A 20,351-nucleotide genomic window follows, 5' to 3' on the forward strand; every position below is an offset into this window, starting at 1 on the left:
TCCAGCTTCTGTCCTACATTAGCCTTAGGGGCTCCTATTCCTGGGCCATGCCAAGAATATGGCCCACCTGCTCAGATCAGAGACTTGGCTCTTTCTGTTCCCTTGGGTCAAGACCATCTCCTTTTCTCTAAGCTCCCTCATCCTGCAGGTCTCCATTCTCATGCTGCCTCATCCCAACCACCCTACCTAAAAGCTCACTCTATCACAGCACTGTTCCCTTCACAGCACTTACCACATTTGAATCCAAAAAAAATACATATATCTTATATGTACACATATATAGGTGTATTTATATATGTACATATACATATACATATGTATATATATACACGTATGTATGTATGTATACATACATAAATATATGTACGTGCATATATATGCAGTAGTTCAAGCTATGGAGCAAGTCAGAGTCCATGTGGGTTCAAATCCTGGCTCTACACTTTGATCTCTCTGTGGCTCCCTCTCCTTATCTCTTAAGAGGGGGTATAATAGTTTGCACTTAATATGGCTGCTATAATGAGTTACAATCCATAGCACATAATAAATGCTGTTTAAGCATTTGCTACAATTATTATGTATAGCTGAAGGCCAGGACCTTGCCCCTCATCATCTCTGTATTTCCAGTGCTTAGAACAACCAGCTGATAAAAGTTTGTCAAATGACTATTGTTCCCTTCATATAAGTGACAGTATCTACCATTTCCCAATACTGTATGGATGTTTTTACCCCGAGATCACCAATTAATGTGCCTTCATGGTCTATTTTACATGCATTTATTTTATTCTACTCACACTGTACAATTGTTAAGCAACCTACAAAAAGTACAAAAGCCTAGTCCGTTTTCCAATACCAGGTCAGAGCTAAGTTGCAAAAAAGGAACAGTACCGTAAGTTACAAGGAAAGTTTGGGTGTCCTGTACAAGTCATACTGCCTGTCACATGATGTATTTAAAGCTGTAAGTATTGCCACAGGAGAATCTCTTGTCTTTGCAGCGACCACACAGTTCCTGTCGATGCGGCCTCCTTAGATCAATGTGTCTTTTCTTTTGAGGACAGGAACAACGAGACTTTGAACAGGTCTTTAGAAAACAAGGAACAGTTTGGACACTAAATAGTTAAATCAGTGTTTCAAATATAATCCTCAAATTAAAATACTTCTCCCCACCATCCCTATCCTTGATATCATCATCTTCCTTTGAGTCCTATGAGAAGTCCTAGACCAAGTTGTACAGAGATACTCACATCCCACTAAATGCTATGCATTTTTCAAGATCAAAGAGCAAAGATAGTATTTGAGACAATACTGCTAAGCCAACCAAGAGGATCTCATGACAGAAAAAGGTTTGAGAAGTTAGAGTTTATAGAATTTCTTCACTAATAGGTTTTTACATCTGTAGCCAGGTAGGGGTGAGAGGCAGTGAGTATTAAGCAATTTGATTATCTAGGCTGGAATATTTGAAAACATTAGAGCAGTGTCTCAACCAGCTGTACTGTACCCACCAGCAAACATCTGGCAATGTCTGGAGATGCTTTTTGGTTGTCACAACTAGGGGGAAGGGTACTATAGAGGAAGCTAATTCTCTTCTTGCTCCAGAAATGCCTTATCTTCACTATAAAGTGTTCTTAACCATTATCACATTCGGTCTTCTGATAAATAAAAAATAAATAAATAAATAAATAAATAAATAAATAAATAAATAAATCACACCCCATGGAGACCAGTATACTGCCCTTGTACACCCTCTCAACCCTGCTTATCTTTAAAATTGATCACTGCTCCATTTTCTGCACGTGACCATAGCTAAAAAAAGTCAAGCTTTACAATTTATATTGTGGAACTAGGAATCTTCATTTTGCCAATCAAAGTCTAAATTATTTATGAAACATTGTACTACATTTATAACTTCCACTCTTCCAGTGACAAGTATGCATCCTTATAAGAAAATTCTAGTAGCTACTATTCACATGGTGTTTGCTGCATGCACTATTCTAGTACTTTATATAAATTCATTTAATCCTCACAATACTCTTACTGTGGAAAAAATAAATAAAAATATAAATAAATAAGGATTTACTCTAAAGGTAGGTTTCTGTTTCTGGCAATGGTGTACTAGGTAGTTTTGACCAAGCCACCTGCTTAGGATAACTAGAAAAGCTGAGCTAAAGAAATAACTTTTAAAAATAACTATTTGAAGCACTACAGAATTATCAAAGCATTAGAGAAAGTAACCCAGAAGTGGAGGGGAGCCTGACATTTAGGACTATTTCCTCCCTAAAGGTCTGCCAATTCTGGAAGAAATGAAGGACAGTGAAAAGCTGAAAGGAAGTTTGACAAGTCAATGTAGCTGATGGTAATCTTAAATATGCCAAAATGGGAAAGAACTGGTAAACAGTTCAGGTTTTGTGTTGGGACCCTGAAAGGTTACAACCTAAGAATAAAGATGAACCAAAAATTGACCAGCTTTTACAGATGCTAAAGCCCAGTTTCAAAATAGCTCAACCCTGTTTAGAAAATAGCAATCTAAGAACTGTTAATATCCCTATCTTCCCACCAGAAGAAAGCAAATCTTCTGTGAAGGAAGATACTATCCTAGGCCTCAAATTATCACTGTAATTCTTCATATTCACTAGTCAACACTCAATCAAAAATAATCATATGAGGTACATGAGGAGATAGAACAACAAATTTGAAAAACATGGAAAATGACAATGATAGCAACAGAACCATAGGGCATTAAGTTAATGGAGTTACGTAGTACAGATTTTAAGATAATTATGCTTAACATGTTCAAAGAAATAAGACTGGTAAGTTCAGCAGAAAACTGGAAGTTATTTTTTAAAGACAAAAATTATAGCACTGAAAACAGAGTAACTTAAATCAACTCAACAGATGGATTTAATAGCAGATTGGAAATAGCTGAAGAAAGAATTAGAGAAACGGAAGACAGAGTGAGAGATGGGGCACTACAGGGTAAAATGTTCATTGGCTGATGTTTTTTCCCCCCTCTTATGGAACCTTGAAGCATCAACATTTTGGCAAAACCTTAAGCTAATTCTGTTTAAATGTGATCATTACATAGCACTGACTGAGTACTTGAAATTTGCAAACAGGGAGGAGTTACTGAGACTGTAATGTTATGGCCTCTTTATTTAAAAGTGTGTGCTAAGATACAAACGATTATGAGGGACATAGGTGAAATAAGTTTCCTTTAGTGTAAGTTTCTTAGCATTTTAACAGATCTCATTCAAGGGCCTATCTTACAACCTTATTCCACTGGTTGCTTCAAATGTGAAATAGACCTACCTGATAAAATCCTTTCACTCTTTATCTTGTAACTTTGAGAAGCTATTTAACCTCTAAGTTTTCATTTCTAAAAGGGATATAAAGAGCATTAACCTCAGAGGTTTTGTAAAATACATTTTAAAAAAAAATTTTTAGGTTTATTTTAGTAGATGATATACAAACTGGAGCAAAGGGGGACAAAAGCATAGGAAATACAGAAAAGAACATAAAAGGCATAAGGGTTATGGTTAAAGGTCTAATATGAGTAACTGGAATAGAGAGATAATGGGGGTGTAAGTAATATTTTAAGAGATTATAACTGATAATTTTCCAAAAGAGGTAACAATCTTCAAACTATAGATTCAAGAAATGCTATGAATCTCAACCAGATAAATACAAAGAAACCACAACTAGGCATCTAACTGTAAAACTACTGAAAAACAAAGCAGAGAGAAAGATCTTAAAAGCAAGTAGATTTAAGAAGGGGAATTAGTAATGCTAATAACCAACTTCAAAAACAATAAAGGTCATACCCTTAAAGAGCAGAAAGAAAACTACTGCCAACCTAAAAATTCTATACCCAGCAAAATTATCCTTTAAACCATCATCCAGGCAAAAGAGGATGTGTCACCTTCAGACCTGTGCTACAGTAAATATTAAAACATATTCTTCATGTAAAAGAAAAGTGGTCTCAGATACAAAAAGGAATGAAGAGCAGCAGAAAGGAAATATGTGTAGCTAAAGCTAAATGAATGACTATATAAAATAACGCCTTATGATGTTTAAAATTAAAATATACAACAGTAGTATATAAATTAGGATGAGGTGATAAGGAGTTAGAGTGTTCTAAGTTCACTGTATTGTCAAGGACAGGTATTATTAATGATTTATGCAAACTTTGATAGGTCAAAGAATCATGTTGGAATGTCTAAGGTAACTGCCAGAAGAATAGCAAACAATGAATAACTACCAAGATAATAGAGATGGGAAATTATTTTTTTATTTAAAAAAAAGTCACTTCAATGGAACACAAGAGGAATATAAGAAAATATATTTCAACCTACATTATATTAAACATAAACAGATTAAATGAGAATGTCCAACTAGAAAATCTAAAGGTAAACCATTCATAAACTGTTAGACTAGTTTTTTAAATATTTATTCCTAAGTAGGACAAAAAATATTTTTAAGTGAAGGATTGAGATCTTAAAAATGTCTCAGTTATGAAAACCAACTATGCCACACTTCTCTGAAAAGTTTAAAAAGAGGTCTCTACAAGGTGTTTTAGATATCTAATTCTGTGACTTCCTAGACCCTGGAGACACCATAAAATATGATCAAAGTTCTAATATTTACTACTTGCTTACACTTAGGCAAGTTATTTCTTCATCAACTTTAGCCTTCTGGTCTGGAACATGGGGATAACACCTACCTCAAAGTTTAGATTACAGGAGATTATGCATGTAAAGCACTTAGCCCAAAGTTTGGTACATAGTAAAAGCTTAATACAGGTTCCCTATTAAGTTACTACATCCATATGGGATTATTGAAACACTATATCGTACACCTGAAATTAATGTAACACTATATGTTAACTAACTGGGATTAAAATTTAAAAACTCAAAAAATTACTACATCCAAATTACACAAAGGGTGTTTGATAAACAACATATATGGCCCATACATAAATATACCGTATAAAGCAACTTAAGAGTCAATATGTCTCCTCTCCTACACCCCCCAAAAATCCAGAATTTATTTTTCTAAAATGTTATAAAAATTCAAGGCATAGAGAACTTAACATTCCTATTCAAATACCCAATCTATCAAATCCTAACATTTTGCCACAGAAGCTTCATATTTAAGAATGGTAACCTTATAGACTCAATAAAAGTGCTCTACATGCTTACCTGACATTGGATTGCTTCTACTCGGTAAGGGTTAAAACTCTTTTGGCATTTGCAACACAGTTGTTTGAAATAAACCTAAAGAGAAATAAGGGGTTTTTATATATACATATATATACACACAAGATTATATGGCTTCCAGTTCTTAAGTAATCTCTTCCCCACTTTGTGCCCTGCTTTTGCCCAACCTCTACCTGAGGTCTTAAGTAGTGCTATCAGTCCCTTTTTCTCACTCTTTGAACCTCATTTCCTTACCTGCAAAATTGAGATACTACCACTTGCTTTTTCTATAATTCTGGCAACCATTAATGTACACAAAGTACCACAGTAAAAAATCTTCAATGGGAAGTAACTATTATAATTTTATTCATTGCATGAAGGCCAAACCCTTGACCTTTGCTTTCTGTCTTAGTCTATTAGCCTCTACTTTTTCATTTTCTCATTATTTCCCCACTTGAACTTCAAATTATTTATAGTTACCACCCATACATATTGTTTCTCAACTCTGCATTCTCTGGTGCACAGTTTCTCCCTGCTTCAGTTGGTGAACTCCTCCTAGTTAGCCTCAAAAATCCTGCCTGGACATCATGATGCCTTCCCTCTGACGGGGTTAATCAGCCGCCTCCTGTGTTATTTCTGCACCACTTCCAGGCCACAAATGCCACTGTGTCTAGCACCACATTGCATCTTATCTCCCAGGAGAATAAATGTCTTAAGGAGGAGTCCTAGGTCTTGTTCCTTTTATCCTAGCATCTCAGAGCGTGTTCATTAAACCCACTGGTTTTCTTCTGGCATAGCATAAAAATCTATTTGCTTCCAGGGTCTAGTAAATGGCTAATATGAAAAGTCAAGTTTTCATTCAGGTCTTAGCACACCTCCTTACCCGCTCCTTCTACAGGCCTTTAGCCAGAAAAGCAGTACCTAAAACGTGAAAGCACAGGGGACTCCAACTCAAAGGCTTGTTGAAGTTAATGAGATAGACCAGATGTCAGCTGTTGCAAAAGGAAGTGCACAAGCCCCGTGAAAGGAGAGAGAAGCTGCTTCGCCCCAGCCTACTGTTTTCATCGAGTCTATAGCGACCAGAGTCTAATCAGGGAAACTGGAAATGCAGATCATAAAGTCTTTCCCAATCTTAATGCGTTGACAACTAATTCAATTGAGAGAAAACTGCTTAGCCTACACAAGTCTGTCCAAGGCGAACCTTTACAATAAATTATTTCTCTTATAGCTCCACCTTGTGGACAAACTGTGGAAATTGCCTAGAGCCAAGGTCTCAACAGGTTCAAAACACACCAACTAAAAAATGATTATAGACAGTTCCACCGGACACAAGAGTTCACCGAAATAACATGCAATTCTGTTCCGCAGAACTAACGAGCTAAATGTAACATCAGTTCTGAGAGCCTCAGGTGTTCATGTGGACAGTCCAATTCAGTTCAAACATTAACCACGTACCGATAAAGTGCCTGGCACGAAGGACGCCAAATGAATGAGACAGCATTGTGGTCACGTTCCATTAGGAAACGCTCTCCCTTTAACATCTGTCTGCCCCATCCTCCTCCCATGTCCCGCTCACTTTTACTTACCTTATTAGTTCCAGAAATGCACCACACATAAGCACTCTCCCATCTGGTCTTACAATCTTTACAGTGAAAATAGCCATATTTTGGTTCCAAAAACTGCAGATAAGGGGGAAAAGTCTTTTACAATCTTTGGGGGGAAAGCCAGATCCTCTTTCCTTGTGGCTTTGTATAAAAAAACAAAAAGCCCGGCCACCTGAGTGGCTCAGTTGGTTAAGCATCCAACTCTTGATTTCAGCTCAGGTCATGATCTCTCAGTTTGTGAGATTGAGCCCCACATCAGGCTTCACACAGTGCAGATCCTGCTTGGGATTCTCTCTCACTCTCTCTCTCTCTCTCTCTCTCTCTCCCCCCCCCCCTCCTCCCCCTTCTCCCACTTGCACACTCTCTCTCGCTCAAATTAAATGAATAAACTTGAAAAGAAAAAACAAAAAGCTTCCTTAACCTCATTCATAGCTATCCTCAAGGCTACTATGCTAATTTAGCATTTCATTGCTCAGGGATTACTCTGAGATTCTTATTTCTCCTCTCAAACTTTTCTAATGTTCTTTCAACAATGCCACCAGCACAATCTCCCCCAAAAGAAAATCTGGTCACATATTTGGCAGACCTGAAACCCCATCTTATCTCCTCATTCCCAATAGCAATGGTTACCAGACTTCTGAGTTTCACATGCTTAAAGTTAGCACCCTATTCTACCAAAAAGTGACAAAACATATAGGCCATGTAAAACATGTTATCAGAACTACCTCTCCTTCGTCAAGTACAAAGTGAAAGATTTTTTTTCTCTGTTACCCCAGAAATGGAAAGGAGGAAAGAGAGGATAAGGCGAGCGGAGGACGGAGGACTGAGGACACGGAGGAGAAAGTTTACCTGGAAGTTGGGTTTCCGGAGCAGATCTTCTCCACCGACTCCCTGTGTCTGCTTGCTCTTCCCTTCCTGAGGGCTTGGGGTACCTTCCTCCCCCAACCCATGCTGGCAAAGCTCCTCCTGTTTGTCCTCTTCAGACCTTGGCGTCGGTGGTGACTGCTGCTGCTGCTGGCTGGCCTCCGCAGGACCCAAAAGTGCCTTCCTCTCCTGGTCTTCCCCCTCCTTTCGCGGCTGGATCAAGCCCCTGCGACCTATCACTGGAGAATAGACTCCCCAGGCCGGCAGGGGTACCTTGTGACCTGAGCGGCTCCAAGGGGAGCGGCTGCGCAAGGTGCGAGAACCCAGCGAGCACTGCACGGACTTGTCCACCCGCGGACTCACCTGCACCCCCACCTCCTTGGTGTTGGCCTTGCAAAGCCGCAGGCTCAGGCTGGGGTTCATCTGGGAGAGAATGGCCTTAAGCTGCGCCCTCTTGTAAGGGTCCATACAGTAGTCAGAGGCATTTGCGGGCACCAGCAACCCAGGCCTGGCCAGGAAAGTGGGGGGACCAGCGTTTCGCCTCCAGTCAGGCTGTTTGTGTTCATAGAGTCCTGGCTGGCCCAAAGGCATCGTATTCCCATAGCCCTGGTACAAGCCACAGGGAACGCGGACAAAGCGTTCCATCTGCTCACCCGGCACCCAGGCACAGCACAAATCCCAGTGCGCTTCGTCTCCTTGTTTTGCCTTCCACCTTCATCCACCCTTCTTTTTCCTGATCAAGTTAGTTTAGGTCCATTCCAAGCTTCTCCATTTATTTCAGATTCTGATGGGAGCTGCTGCCTATTTCCCTAATTAAAGGAGGACAGGAGATCTACCCATCTACAGAGGTCTAATGTCCACCTGATACCTATTTGCTCTTCCTATCTCTTCAACTCCTCCCGAATCTTTCTTCAAAGCTGTTTTTCATTTAGACTTCTTACTCACACACGTGCTTTCATTAGCATGATTTGAGCATACTAGAAGAGTATATGGAAGTAAGTATATCACGGCAGAGTTAATGAATGTAAAGACCCTGGTACCACAGGAGCAAGGAGAATAAAGTTATGGGGGGGGGGGGGGAGGTGTATGTGGTGAGAAAATGTACTTTAGAAGGTTGTACTGTGTGCCAACAGCTCTCATTAAGTCATTCCTAGTGAGGGCCACTGTCCCAAAAGGTGAAAAAAGCAAATTGTTCTGATTTAGAGGGTAAATGGAAACTTAATCACAGCATAGTTAAGTATCCGAAATCAAAAGGACTTGAACTGAAACCTGGGCCTTGTTAGCAGGCAAGTTACTTAACCAGGTGATTTGGTTTCCCCATCTGACAATACTAATTTATAGGATTATTACTAGATTAAATGTGATATTACCTATAAAGCACAAAGCAGAGTAACTCATGAGTGTTAAGTGGTAACTCTAACTGGGTAAGGGTCAGAGCTGTGTGTTCCTTTGCTATTTAGACCTAGATGATCATAAACTTTGCTATCTGTACTGGTAAGGCTTCCTGCTAGAACAAAAGAAAAGGATCAAAGTAAAACGACACTTATGTAACCAAGAAGAGCCCACCCTTTGTCTAATCTAAGGTTGTTTCATTGTCTACTGCTCAAGAGCTTTGTGACAGCACCAAGGTCTATAAGCAGCTCTCACACCAGAAAATTTAGGTTATACCAGCCAGCCGTAATTAAGCTTCCTGCTACCCAGGTCACAGACCCTGTGAACGATGGGGACAGATTCCAGTCTTCCAAGGCGACTTAGAGAAAAGAAAGGCACAAAACAGGGTGACTGGCCGCTGTAAGAATATAAATAATACTACGGAAGCCTGCAGGGGGGAACACCTGCAGGAGAGCTACGGTCATTTCACAATTTTTCAAGGCTTAGAGGTCTTGGAAACCTGCCACGTATAAGAGCAACATGGAGACTAGAACTAAAGTCCTCTGGCTTCAAATCTCAGCCCTTCCCACTCTATGCAGAGCACGCAACCGGGAGGGCAGTTAGCCACAACCACGGCCCACTCTGGGGGTTCCCAAGGTGGGCCACTTTAGGGGACGCCGTTCTTAGGGGAGAACAAAGGTCTTTCAAAGACCCCAGGCCGTGTACCCTAGCGGTCACCCAAACGTGAGGTGGGGCAGAGGGAATGAGGAGTGGCGAAGTACACTTTGTGCGCGGTCGCCCCCCCAGCAGCGCGGCCTGGTACTCCGAAGGCTCAGGGAGAAGACAAGAAGCACCCCAGCTCCGTCTTTACGCGGTTCCAGACCGGACGCTCAGCAGCCGTAAAAGCGCCTGGCTTTCGCCACACGGACGCTGCAGAGCCTGACTTCCGGGTGGCGCGCACGTTGCGTGCGCGTCATGGCGTCAACGCGTGACGTGCGCAGGGAGCAGGCTTTTGGCGCGAGCGTCTGAAACAGGGTCGGCGGAGGCGGAGCTGCTGGGACTCCGCGCCTTGGTTGTTGTCGGAACCGTGGGTCGCCGCGCAAACGAGCCTGCGGCTCAGATTTCTGGTCGAGGTGCCGGCGCGGTTTTTGTCAGCCTTCTCCGGCCAAAAAGAGCTCCTCCAGCGGAGGCGGTTAGTGTTGGCTGGGTGGAGACGGACGGGCCGGTGTGAGGCGGCGGGGAAACGCCTCTCGTTCCCGGGGTGGGAGCCGCGGCCTCCCGCCCTCTACGGTCGGTGCCAACCTCGCACCGACTGGGAGAAAGGGCCGGGGGTTCGGCTCCTCCGCTGAGCGGACTCGAGCCCTGGCGCTTCCTTGGGACTCCACTTCCCAGCTTCGGGCCCCGCCACCCGCCCAGCATTTGCCCCTTAGCTGCCCCAGATGTCCCAGTCTGAAGTTTCCTTAATTGGAAAGACGATGAAGTTAACTTTAACGGAATATCGTAATTCCGGAAAATGTTTTACAGCTCCTGGTACGCTGTATCTGTCTTGCTTAAACCCTCCGGCATTTGCTGTATTACGAAGATTTACTGATTTGAAATTGTCCAAAGATAGTTACCTCTCATAGGACCCCTCACTGACAGCATCCCCTAGCCGCACGTGACTAGTTAACTTAATTGAAAGTAAACATTTAAAATGCTGTTCTTGAGTCGCGCTTCCCCCGTTTCAAATGCTTCATGTGGCTAGTGGCGACTCCGTTGGACAGCACAAACACGGAACGCTCCCATCCTCGCAGTGAGTTCAGCTACCGTCCCAAAAGATAGGACCGAGGTAAAGAAACAATGTAACTTTAGGCAAGTTTACCTGCTTCTGATTGTACCTTAGAGTCAGTTAACAAGGACTGCATCCCTGTGAAGTGTATTTGGTGTGTTTTTGTTTGTTTGTTTTTGCAGAGTTACCAAGCATCGGAGTAATATTGTAGATAAAAATGCCTATTGGGTGCAAAGAGAGACCAACTTTTTTTGAAATTTTTAGGACGCGGTGCAATAAAGCAGGTATTGACAAAGTTGATCATTTGCCTTGAGAAAATGTTTTCAGAAAAATATGTAAATATGCATGCTTGCTGAAAAGAATCCAATACTTGACGGTTTTGTTTACACTGTAAACTGTTCCTTCTGGAGTCATCCATCCAGTTGAGAAAATGGTCATTTAGGGTTAGCCAAATGATAAGTGTAGAACCCTGGGGATAAACAAAAGACCAGCCTCTTAAAATTAGTAGTAGGAAGAATTGCTTTTAAAGCACAGACCTTCTAGCAAATCAGAAGCGTTGGTAATGTTACTTGACAGGAGGAGTTGTCAAACTTTTTAGTCTCAATACTCCTTAAACTCTTAAAAATGATTGAGGACCTCAGAGAGCTTTTGTTTATACAGACTACCATATAGAAATTAAAGCTAAGAATTTGAAAAAAAATGTTTATTCACTTAAAGATAAACCCATTGCATATTAACATAAATAACATTTTTTTGAAAAATAACTGTATTCCCCCCCCCCCAAAAAAAAGAAGGGTGGCTCTGTTTTCCAATTTTTTTTAATGTTTATTTATATTTGAGAGAGAGCCCAGACGCAAGCAGGCGAGGGGCAGAGAGAGAGGGGCAGAGAGAGAAGGAGACAGAATCCAAAGCAGGCTCCACACTGTCCTATGGAGTCCTATGGCGGGGCTCAAACCACAAGCCTTGAGATCATGACCTGAGAAGTCTGATGCTTAAATGACTGAGCCATCCGGGTGCCCCTACAATTTTGCACTTTAATATCTGGCTTAAAAGAAGATAGCTGGATTCTCATACCTGCTTCTACATTTAATCTGTTGCAGTATGTTGTTTTGGTACAAGTATATAAAGAAAAGCCAGCCTCACACACCAGTGTAGTTGAGAAAAAGGAGTATTTTAATAGTCTTCAGTTAATTGTGGGTATTTTTCTTTGATAATACACAAAAAATTGACAAGTGGTAGTTTAAGAGTTGCAATATGGAATTGGAAACCATATCATCAGCTTTTTATACTCTTGTTACATTTAATTCTATTAGTCTTTTTTGCACTTTGAATAAATCTTTTATCCATGTTGTAACATTGGGTATTGATACACTGTAAGATGTCAGTGTTGTGGATTACAAATATTCCATATATTGACACATTGTATTAAGCGTTAAAAATCACATGTGTTAATTCACTAATTTCATGAGAAAAATCTCCTAAGATTAAGAAGATAAGTTTACAGAAGCTTAATAAACTTTAACAAAATTCGAATTCCCATTTAAAAGCTGTCATTTTCTCACTGGCAACAAACTTTTTTCTGCAGTGATAGGCTCACTTCATTTTTGAGAAAATGTTCACCAAATCACTCAACTCAAAATGACTTATGTGCTGTTCTTTCTACTAAAAATGACTTTCCATGAAAAAGTGCTAATTCAGCTCATAACTCACCACTTGTGCTTTTCTAGACAACTGTCATACTTAATCTGCAGAAATGCTTGATGCATACTTTCCATTTTGTCACAGAGAATATTAAAAAGATGTGCTCAAGGGTTGGGCTTTATAAAATAATTTTTACTGCTTCATTAATGATATTTTAAGTTGGACTGGTTTTTTGGTTTTGTTTTTGACAAGTGCGTGATGATGAATACAATTACTAGCCCCGTTTATTGCCACTGCCTTGACTCATGCAAAGATGTCATCAGTTTTACACACCAAGGGTGCAAATGTCACCATTGTGAAAAAAAGAAATGATACCTTCGTATTATTATGAAAATAGTTTTAACCTAATGGAGCTCTTGAATTTGTCTTGGGGACCTACCCCCCCACCCTCACCCCCACCACCAGTAGTCCAGAGACCACACATTGAGAATCACTACTTTAAGGGTAGATAGATCATAGTAGAAATTTTGTCATTTCTCTTTAACAGGAGGGAGTCTTTTTATTCCATTTGATTTGTGAGTCTACATGTTCCTGTACTTACAGATTTGTCACATCCCTTTATGTAGTCTTTGTAATTAAATTGTATCTGTGGAATGCATTCTTGCTATGAATGACTTGTTTCTGAATCCTGAATATAAGAGAAAGAAAACTTTAGAAAAGCTAACTAATATAGCTAGGAGCAATCACCTTGTAACGTTTGTAAACTCTTGTTAGACCGTGCTACAGATTGGAGGGAGAACAGATTACTGCTCTTGTTTAATTAATATGCATTAACAAAAATAATCTACAGTCAAAATCTCAAGCATCCTTTTCTTTGTTATGATCTTTACTGGTTCATGAACTTACCTGTCACTGATTTAAACCAAGATGGAATTTTTATTTTTCTTACAGATTTAGGGCCAATAAGCCTTAACTGGTTTGAAGAACTTTGTTTAGAAGCTCCACCTTATAATTCTGAACCCACAGAAGAATCTGGATATAAAATCAGTTATGAACCAAACCTGTTTAAAACCCCACAAAGGAAACCTTGTCATCAGTTGGCTTCAACTCCAATAATATTCAAAGAGCAAGGTCTAATTCCGCCAATATACCAACAGTCTCCTTTAAAAGAATTAGGTAAATACAGAATAGACTCGGGTAAGTAATGTGGTCCAGTAGACTAGGGGAAAAACATGAACCAGGAATTGAGACAAACCTATGTTAAAACTCCCAGCTCTATTGGTAATTGTATCATACTGGTCAGATCAATCTCTCCGGCTTCACTTTCCCCACTTGAAAAATGGAGATGATGAAAATAATGCCTGTAAGTTTGGATTAAATAAAAGAATGCAGGTACTTAATTAGTGTTCCTTTTCTTCCCTCCTTTGACTTAATATATCCTGCCTAGTTTGTTAAATTATATCTTTCTTCTGCCCAAAAAAAAAAAAAAACAAACCAAGTGGGATTTGTTTTGATGTTAATTAAATAAACTCTATTTCTGCAGGTTATCACAGAGGACAGAGAAGGGTATTTTTATCAATTTTCTATAAATGTCTTTTGATTTGGTAACAGTTTCCCTGGCATACATGCCAGGTATTCCAATCAATCATGTAATAAGATTATATGTTCAGCCATTCAAATGTTTATTACCTATTTAAATGAAATATTCTCCTTTCTCTGGAGTATTACTGTCAAGTAAGGGGAATTAACAGTAGACAGATAAAGAGCAGTCTAAGATTGAATGTGGCACGTGTCAAAAGCAAAGTACAAAAAGTACAGTGAGAGTTGAGAAGAAAGAGCATAAATAAGTTTGGGGGGGAATTGGGGAGTGATTTATTTGAATTAAACCTTGAAGGATAGGTGAGATCCAGAAATTTGAAGATGGCAGGGTAATAATGAATGTACTAGGCAGAGGAAAAACGTGAGGAAGATGATGATGTAGTTTGTTAAGAGAATGTCAAGTAATTCAGGTTGTGTGTTTTGTTTTTTTTTTTTTTAATGTTCAGTTCTGACACAGAGAGAGACAGAGCACGAGTGGGGGAGGGGCAGAGAGAGAGAGCGAGACACAGAATCCAAAGCAGGCTCCGGGCTCTGAGCTGTCAGCACAGAGCCTGACGCGGGGCTCGAACTCACAAGCTGTGAGATCATGACCTGAGCCAAAGTCGGTCGCTCAACGGACTGAGCCACCCCTGCGCCCCAGATTGTTTGGAGTGTTGCATGTCTAAAACGGGCCAATAAACAACCTGAGGCTAGAAAGAGCACCTAGAGCCAGATATTTAATGCCAGACTAAAACAATTGAGTTTATTTGATAGGTTGTCCGGAAAAATCACATGTAAATTTGATCATGCTACTTCCTGCTTCAAATCTTTGACTACCTCCCTTTGCCTTCACGATAAAATCTTAACTCCTTAACATGATTTACAAGGTTCTTTTTTAATCTGGTCTCATTAACTCGTGCCTCATGCTGCCATAATTCCTTTCCCACCCATGTAATTTACCATTTGTTCACACTGAATTTCTTTTTGAAACTACTTTGCTCCATGGCTCTTTATAGATTGTTACCTCTGTCCAGAAATTAGTTAGTTCTTCCTACCTTTTTATCTAACAAGCTCATCTTTCAGGTCTTGATTTATGTATGTGCTTCTGGGAAGTTTTCCTTGTCACACTGTTAGCTTCTACTGGAGGAGACTTAAAATAAGCAATTACAGTGGAATAAATACTATGAAAGAGGAAATTCATGGTACCAGAAAATGTACATACAAAGAGGACATAGGTAATGGACAAAGATTTTCTTGTATGTTACTGGATACCTAGCGGCATACAAAGTGAGTATTCAGTAAATATTTACAGAATAAATGAGTATTTATTTTGCTTTGGAAAGCCTAATAACTGGACCCAATCTTTGGAGATTTGTTTTTCAAAATGAGATGCCTATATTGTGAGAATCTCCTGAAGTCCTGAATGAAAGGGAAGATTTCAGGCCCTAATCTGAATCTACCAAATTAGAATCACTAGAAATAGAGCCCATAAGTGTACCTTTTAAACTAATCGGGTGATTCTCATGGAAATGGAAGACTGGAGGCAGGGAGACCAGTTAGGACACATAATGGTCCAGGTTGTAGTGGGCCAACCACCTGAATTAGAGTAGTGGTAGTGAAAGCGGATATGGAAGATAGAAACTGTAAGACCCCACAATACCCTAGATCTAGGGATTTCAAAGAAAGGATCAAATCACAGGTTTAGAGCATAACTAAGAATATAATGGTGACATTCGTAGACGTTTTAAGCACTGGAGGAAAAACAGGTTTAAGACGGAAAAGGCTTGAAAGGATGAAAAAAAGTAGGTTGAGTTTTGGACTGCAATTTGAGACAGTGGTGAGGTGTAAAGGTGATGTCCTGAAGGATTTGGGGAATACAAGATTAAAACTTAAGAGAGCATACAGATAGGAAAGAAAGTTATAGGAATCAACAAAGTGATAAAGTCATCACATGTGTTGAGGAAATTGATTATGATGAGGCTTAGGATAGAGCCTTAAGGCATATTTAGCAGGTGAAATGCAGAACACAGAAAAGGAGATCAGTCAACCAATATTCCATACTTTGTGCATGGCAATTTGTTAGACATTAAGGATACAAACGTGAATAAGATGCTTTTGACTTCTAGGAACTCAGTCTTGTGTAAGACAAAGTATGTAAATAAATATACAGTGTGGTATATGCTATAATAGGATCACCTGCAAAAGTGCTATGTTGTGGGCATAGTAAAGGGAGCAGCCATCTATTTTAATGGGCTCAGGGAAAGCTCTGTAAACCAGTTTATGCTAATTCTACTGAATCTTGAAAGAGTTGGAATTGGTCTATCTATAATTAGGGAGGGACAGGAATGAATTAATAAGGCCACTCTCAGTGCAGATGAATCAAAATTTTTAAGGTTATAGTGCATAAATAATTCTGACTATAGTTTCCTGATTCCTTTTGTTTTTGTTTAGTTTAAATTCACTACTAAAATGTAAGACTTAAGCTGTTTTTTAACCTACTTGTTTCATTCTGACATCTATTGTTTTCAAAAGAGAATTATCCCTAAAGTTTCATGAGGAAATGTACTATTTCTGCTTCTCAGCAGTCCTTTTGAGTAAAATCGTATGAGTCTATCTCACCATTATTCAGCCTTTTTATGAGATTCTCAGATTACTTGGCAAATGTTTTTTGGATATGACTTATTTTTACCTGCTTCATTTTTTTACTTTTTATTTTTTACATTTGGGTGTTCATTGCTAAGCCAATATTGATACTTTATTATCAACTGAAGTCATTTGTTTACATTAGGGTTCATTATTGGTACAGGTCTCTGGTTTTTGACAAATGTATAATGTCATGTATCCATCATTACAGTATCCTACAAGATCGTTTCACTGCCCTAAAAGCCCCTTGTGTTTGCCCTCCACCTGTTCACTCACCTCCACCCCAAGCCCCTGGCAACCACTGATCTTTTTACAGTCTACAGCCTTTTTTTCAGAATGTCATATAGTGGAAATCATACAGTATGTAACCTTTCAAACTGGCTTCTTTTACTTAGCAACATAAGGTTCCTCTGCATCTTTTCATGGTTTGATAGCTCATTTCTTTTTATCACTGAATAATGCTGTATTATATGGATGTACCAGTTTGTTTATCTGTTCACCTATTGAAGAACATCTTGGTTGCTTCCAAGTTTTGGCAGTTATGAACAAAGCTACTCTATCATGTGCGGATTTTTGTGTGGACCTAAGTTTTCAACTCATTTGGGAAAATACCAAGGGGCATGATTGCTGGATCATATGGTAGGCGTATGTTTAGTTACATAAGAAACTTCAAACTGAATCCCAAAGTGGCCGCACCATTTTGCATTTCCATCAGCAGTGAGTAAGAGTTTTTCTTGTTCTACGTCCCCATCAGCATTTGGTATTGTTTTTGTTTTGGGCTTTAGCCATTCTAAGTGTGTAGTAGTCGTTTCCTGATTAAGATCTTTGTTAAAGTGAACTGGGAAAAGTGAAATTTTAAAAATAGGTTTAGCTACTTTTTAGTGTCAACTAAAAGTCTCATTAGAGAAACTTGGATATTTCATTGAAGTGGGGTTTACCTCACACGTGTATTTGGCTTAGTAGTGATTATATCCATTTCCTGTTACTTAAGAAATGAGTAATATAACAGTGTTTTGCATGTGCTACTGCAAATAGTTTTGTTTAGTCTTTGCCTTATTTTATTAACACTAATGCAACTTATTTTTCCCCAAACTTTTCTAAGTTGGAGATTATAGGATCAGTTAAAGCAACTATTTTTGAAAGCAGTTTTTAAGAGTAATAATAAATGCCTCAAGTACCGTATTTGTGATACAGAAAATGGGAATATTTCCACACCGTAAATTGGATTTGATAGAGCCAGATACAGCTTTAGAAACCCTGACTGAGCCTTATTGCGGAGAAAATAGATGTATTCGTCAACAGTGGTAGTTTTTTCTAATCATTGCTAATTCAGCCAGCCAGGAATTGTGGAGTGACTGTAACATTAAGCATTGATTATAGTTGCTAAGGAGACAGTGATAAGTAAGATCCCTACGTCAAAGAGCTCACATTTCTAGGAGGGGAAGCAAGAATGCTGTATGATAAACTCTACGAGGAACATACAGCAGCAGCTATCACTTAATTTCATGTTAGGGACCACTAAATTTTTCCAGAGGAGGTAGTTTCAAAATGGAAGCCTGAAAGAGGATGTTCAGTCAAGAGAAATAAAAAGAGAAAAACAGTTTGTACAAAGGCCTGAAGTGACGGAGAGCATTCTTGCAGGATATGCAGGTGGTTGGGTATGGCTGAAAAGTAGAGTGAAAGAATGTCATAGAAATTAAGGCAGATGATGAAAGTCCTTGTTACTAGGGAGTTTTGTTTTGGAATTTGAGCTTGCTCTTGAGAACAAGATCTTGAAAGTTTTCGGCAGAAGACTAATATGATCAAATTTGGTACATCGATAGGTTTTTAGTAAATGTCTTTTTCTTTACTCTTATCCTTCATAATACCCTAGTGCGTGTGACTTAATAATAAGGCATAAAACATTCTATTCTGTGTTCCACTTGTGTGGAATTTCAAAAAATTTCTCCTACTATATTATGAACTCCTTGAAGTGTCCCAAAGTGTCTTACATATATTATATACTTATTGAATGGGGGCACACATCCTTTGAGACCTCCCCTTTTGGAAGGAATCAACAAACTGAGAAACCAATTCAACTGAACTCCCCATACATTCTCCTTCCCAGGATAGATAAGATTTTTTTGTTTTTAAATACTTCCAGAGAATGAAAATTCACAATCCATAGCATATACATACTCACTGAATTATTGTACTGTTTCAGGAAAGGATATTACCAATAGTAAACATAAAAGTTGTTGCACAATGAAGTCTAAAATGGATCAAACAAATGATGTTACCAGCCCACCTCTAAATTCTTGTCTTAGTGAAAGGTATGGTAAAGCTTGTTCTATTAAAATATTTAAATGAAACATTTTCCTACATATGCTGTTTGTTTTCTAGAAATGCACCTAATTTTCATGCTAATATTTTGGCTAAAAGCCTGAAAGAGGATATTCTACTTTTAAATAATCTCCTTTTAGGTTGAGTTTTTTAATTCAATAATTTTTACATTAGAAACATTTACTTTGTTTTTCTTACTATGTTGAATTCACTGGTTTTTTATCTATATTCTGTGACATTTTTAAGTTATAAAAATATTGATGAAAAGCAATACCTTTGATATAGCAGCTTAAAATAATTTGTGTGCTTTGAGAGAATATGATTTTATAGATTCACTTTACATAATTGCATAATTTTTAAGTCAAGATGTACAGTTCTTAGCAGTTGAAATTTGTGAGTGCTTTATACATTACTTTCTGTGGACATTTTAAACATAATTTAGTGGTTACTTAATTTTTCATGAGATGTTTACTTTTTAAAAAGTAACAAAATATTACAAAGTAGTGTAATTCTAATAATTGATATGACTGAGTCTTTTTTTTCAATAAGATTAATATTTTGTTTCTTCTTGCCATTTCTGTTATCTTTGAATAATGGTTTTTGGTTTGTTTGGTTTTTTTTTCCATTTTAGTCCTCTTCTACGAAGTACACATGTAACACCACAAAGAGAAAAGTCAGGTATGATTAAAAATGAGGTTGGTTTTTTTTAGCTCTAAAATACTCTTAAATTTTAATAAAAAAAAAAAATGTAGTAATTTTCCCCTTGTTTTATCCCCAGTGGTATGTGGAAGCTTGTTTCATACACCGAAGCTTATGAAGGTAAATATCCCGCCTAGTTTATTTTTCTTGTGGAGAAGTGAGAGGTTGACAACAGTGTCCTCCTGCCTGTGCCCTGAGATTTACAAATACGTACCTATGGTCTCATGTAGGCATTCAGGGAGTGATAAGTGAAAAAAATACTCTTAATCATTAGTGCATTTATGTGAAATAAATAAACTGTTTTCTTATTTGCAGGGTCAGACACCAAAACGTATTTCTGAAAGTCTAGGAGCTGAGGTGGATCCTGATATGTCTTGGTCAAGTTCTTTAGCCACACCACCAACCCTTAGTTCTACTGTACTCATAGGTAATACTAGCAAATGCGTATCATGTCAGATGGTAGATAATGTTGATAGAGTGTCATCTCTAAATGCTTCTGACAAAAAGAAAATAGGAAAAGATAATTGGATAGTAATTAGATTATACTATCTTTGAGAAGTGTGTTAGTAGTTGAGAATAATTTTATTCTATTTATATTGGGACTACAGGTACATTACATGGTGTTCTAGGAGTAGTATTCTGTAGGAGTCCATCTATATGCAAACCAGGATT

At 38.7% G+C, this 20,351-nt stretch overlaps 2 protein-coding genes across 3 annotated transcripts in view; one reads left to right on the forward strand and one right to left on the reverse strand.

The window, feature by feature from the left end:
* Window positions 1-757: 757 nt before the first annotated feature.
* Window positions 758-9,951, reverse strand: ZAR1L (zygote arrest 1 like). 2 transcript variants are annotated; one of them, XM_042903649.1, is made up of 4 exons: window positions 7,643-9,951; window positions 6,776-6,868; window positions 5,193-5,267; window positions 758-1,078 (listed from the first exon to the last, which is right to left on the reverse strand). In XM_042903649.1, the coding sequence occupies exons 1-4, from the start codon at window positions 8,300-8,302 to the stop codon at window positions 935-937; spliced, it is 972 nt and encodes a 323-aa protein (XP_042759583.1). In that variant the 5' UTR covers window positions 8,303-9,951; the 3' UTR covers window positions 758-934. The 2 variants fall into 2 exon arrangements, with proteins under 2 accessions (XP_042759583.1, XP_042759592.1); XM_042903658.1 differs by lacking the exon at window positions 6,776-6,868.
* A 114-nt stretch (window positions 9,952-10,065) lies between these two features.
* Window positions 10,066-20,351, forward strand: part of BRCA2 (BRCA2 DNA repair associated) — a 59,664-nt gene continuing 49,378 nt past the window's right edge. Inside the window, exons 1-7 of the mRNA XM_042948615.1 lie at window positions 10,066-10,220; window positions 10,979-11,080; window positions 13,389-13,634; window positions 18,862-18,970; window positions 19,612-19,658; window positions 19,759-19,799; window positions 19,995-20,106. Coding sequence (XP_042804549.1) covers window positions 11,014-11,080; window positions 13,389-13,634; window positions 18,862-18,970; window positions 19,612-19,658; window positions 19,759-19,799; window positions 19,995-20,106 — 622 coding nt within the window. The 5' untranslated portion in view covers window positions 10,066-10,220; window positions 10,979-11,013. The remainder of the gene's footprint in view (window positions 10,221-10,978; window positions 11,081-13,388; window positions 13,635-18,861; window positions 18,971-19,611; window positions 19,659-19,758; window positions 19,800-19,994; window positions 20,107-20,351) is intronic.

This window comes from Panthera leo, chromosome A1, assembly GCF_018350215.1.
Source record: "Panthera leo isolate Ple1 chromosome A1, P.leo_Ple1_pat1.1, whole genome shotgun sequence".
Taxonomy (NCBI): Eukaryota; Metazoa; Chordata; class Mammalia; order Carnivora; family Felidae; genus Panthera; species Panthera leo.

Coding starts and splice junctions, on each gene's coding strand:
- ZAR1L (XM_042903649.1), bottom strand. CDS start 8,302: ATGGAACGCTTTGTCCGCGTTCCCTGTGGCTTGTACCAGGGCTATGGG. Junction 6,869..7,642: donor TCCGGAAACCCAACTTCCAG/GTAAACTTTCTC, acceptor CCTTATCTGCAG/TTTTTGGAACCAAAATATGG. Junction 1,079..5,192: donor TAGAAGCAATCCAATGTCAG/GTAAGCATGTAG, acceptor TGTTTTCTAAAG/ACCTGTTCAAAGTCTCGTTG.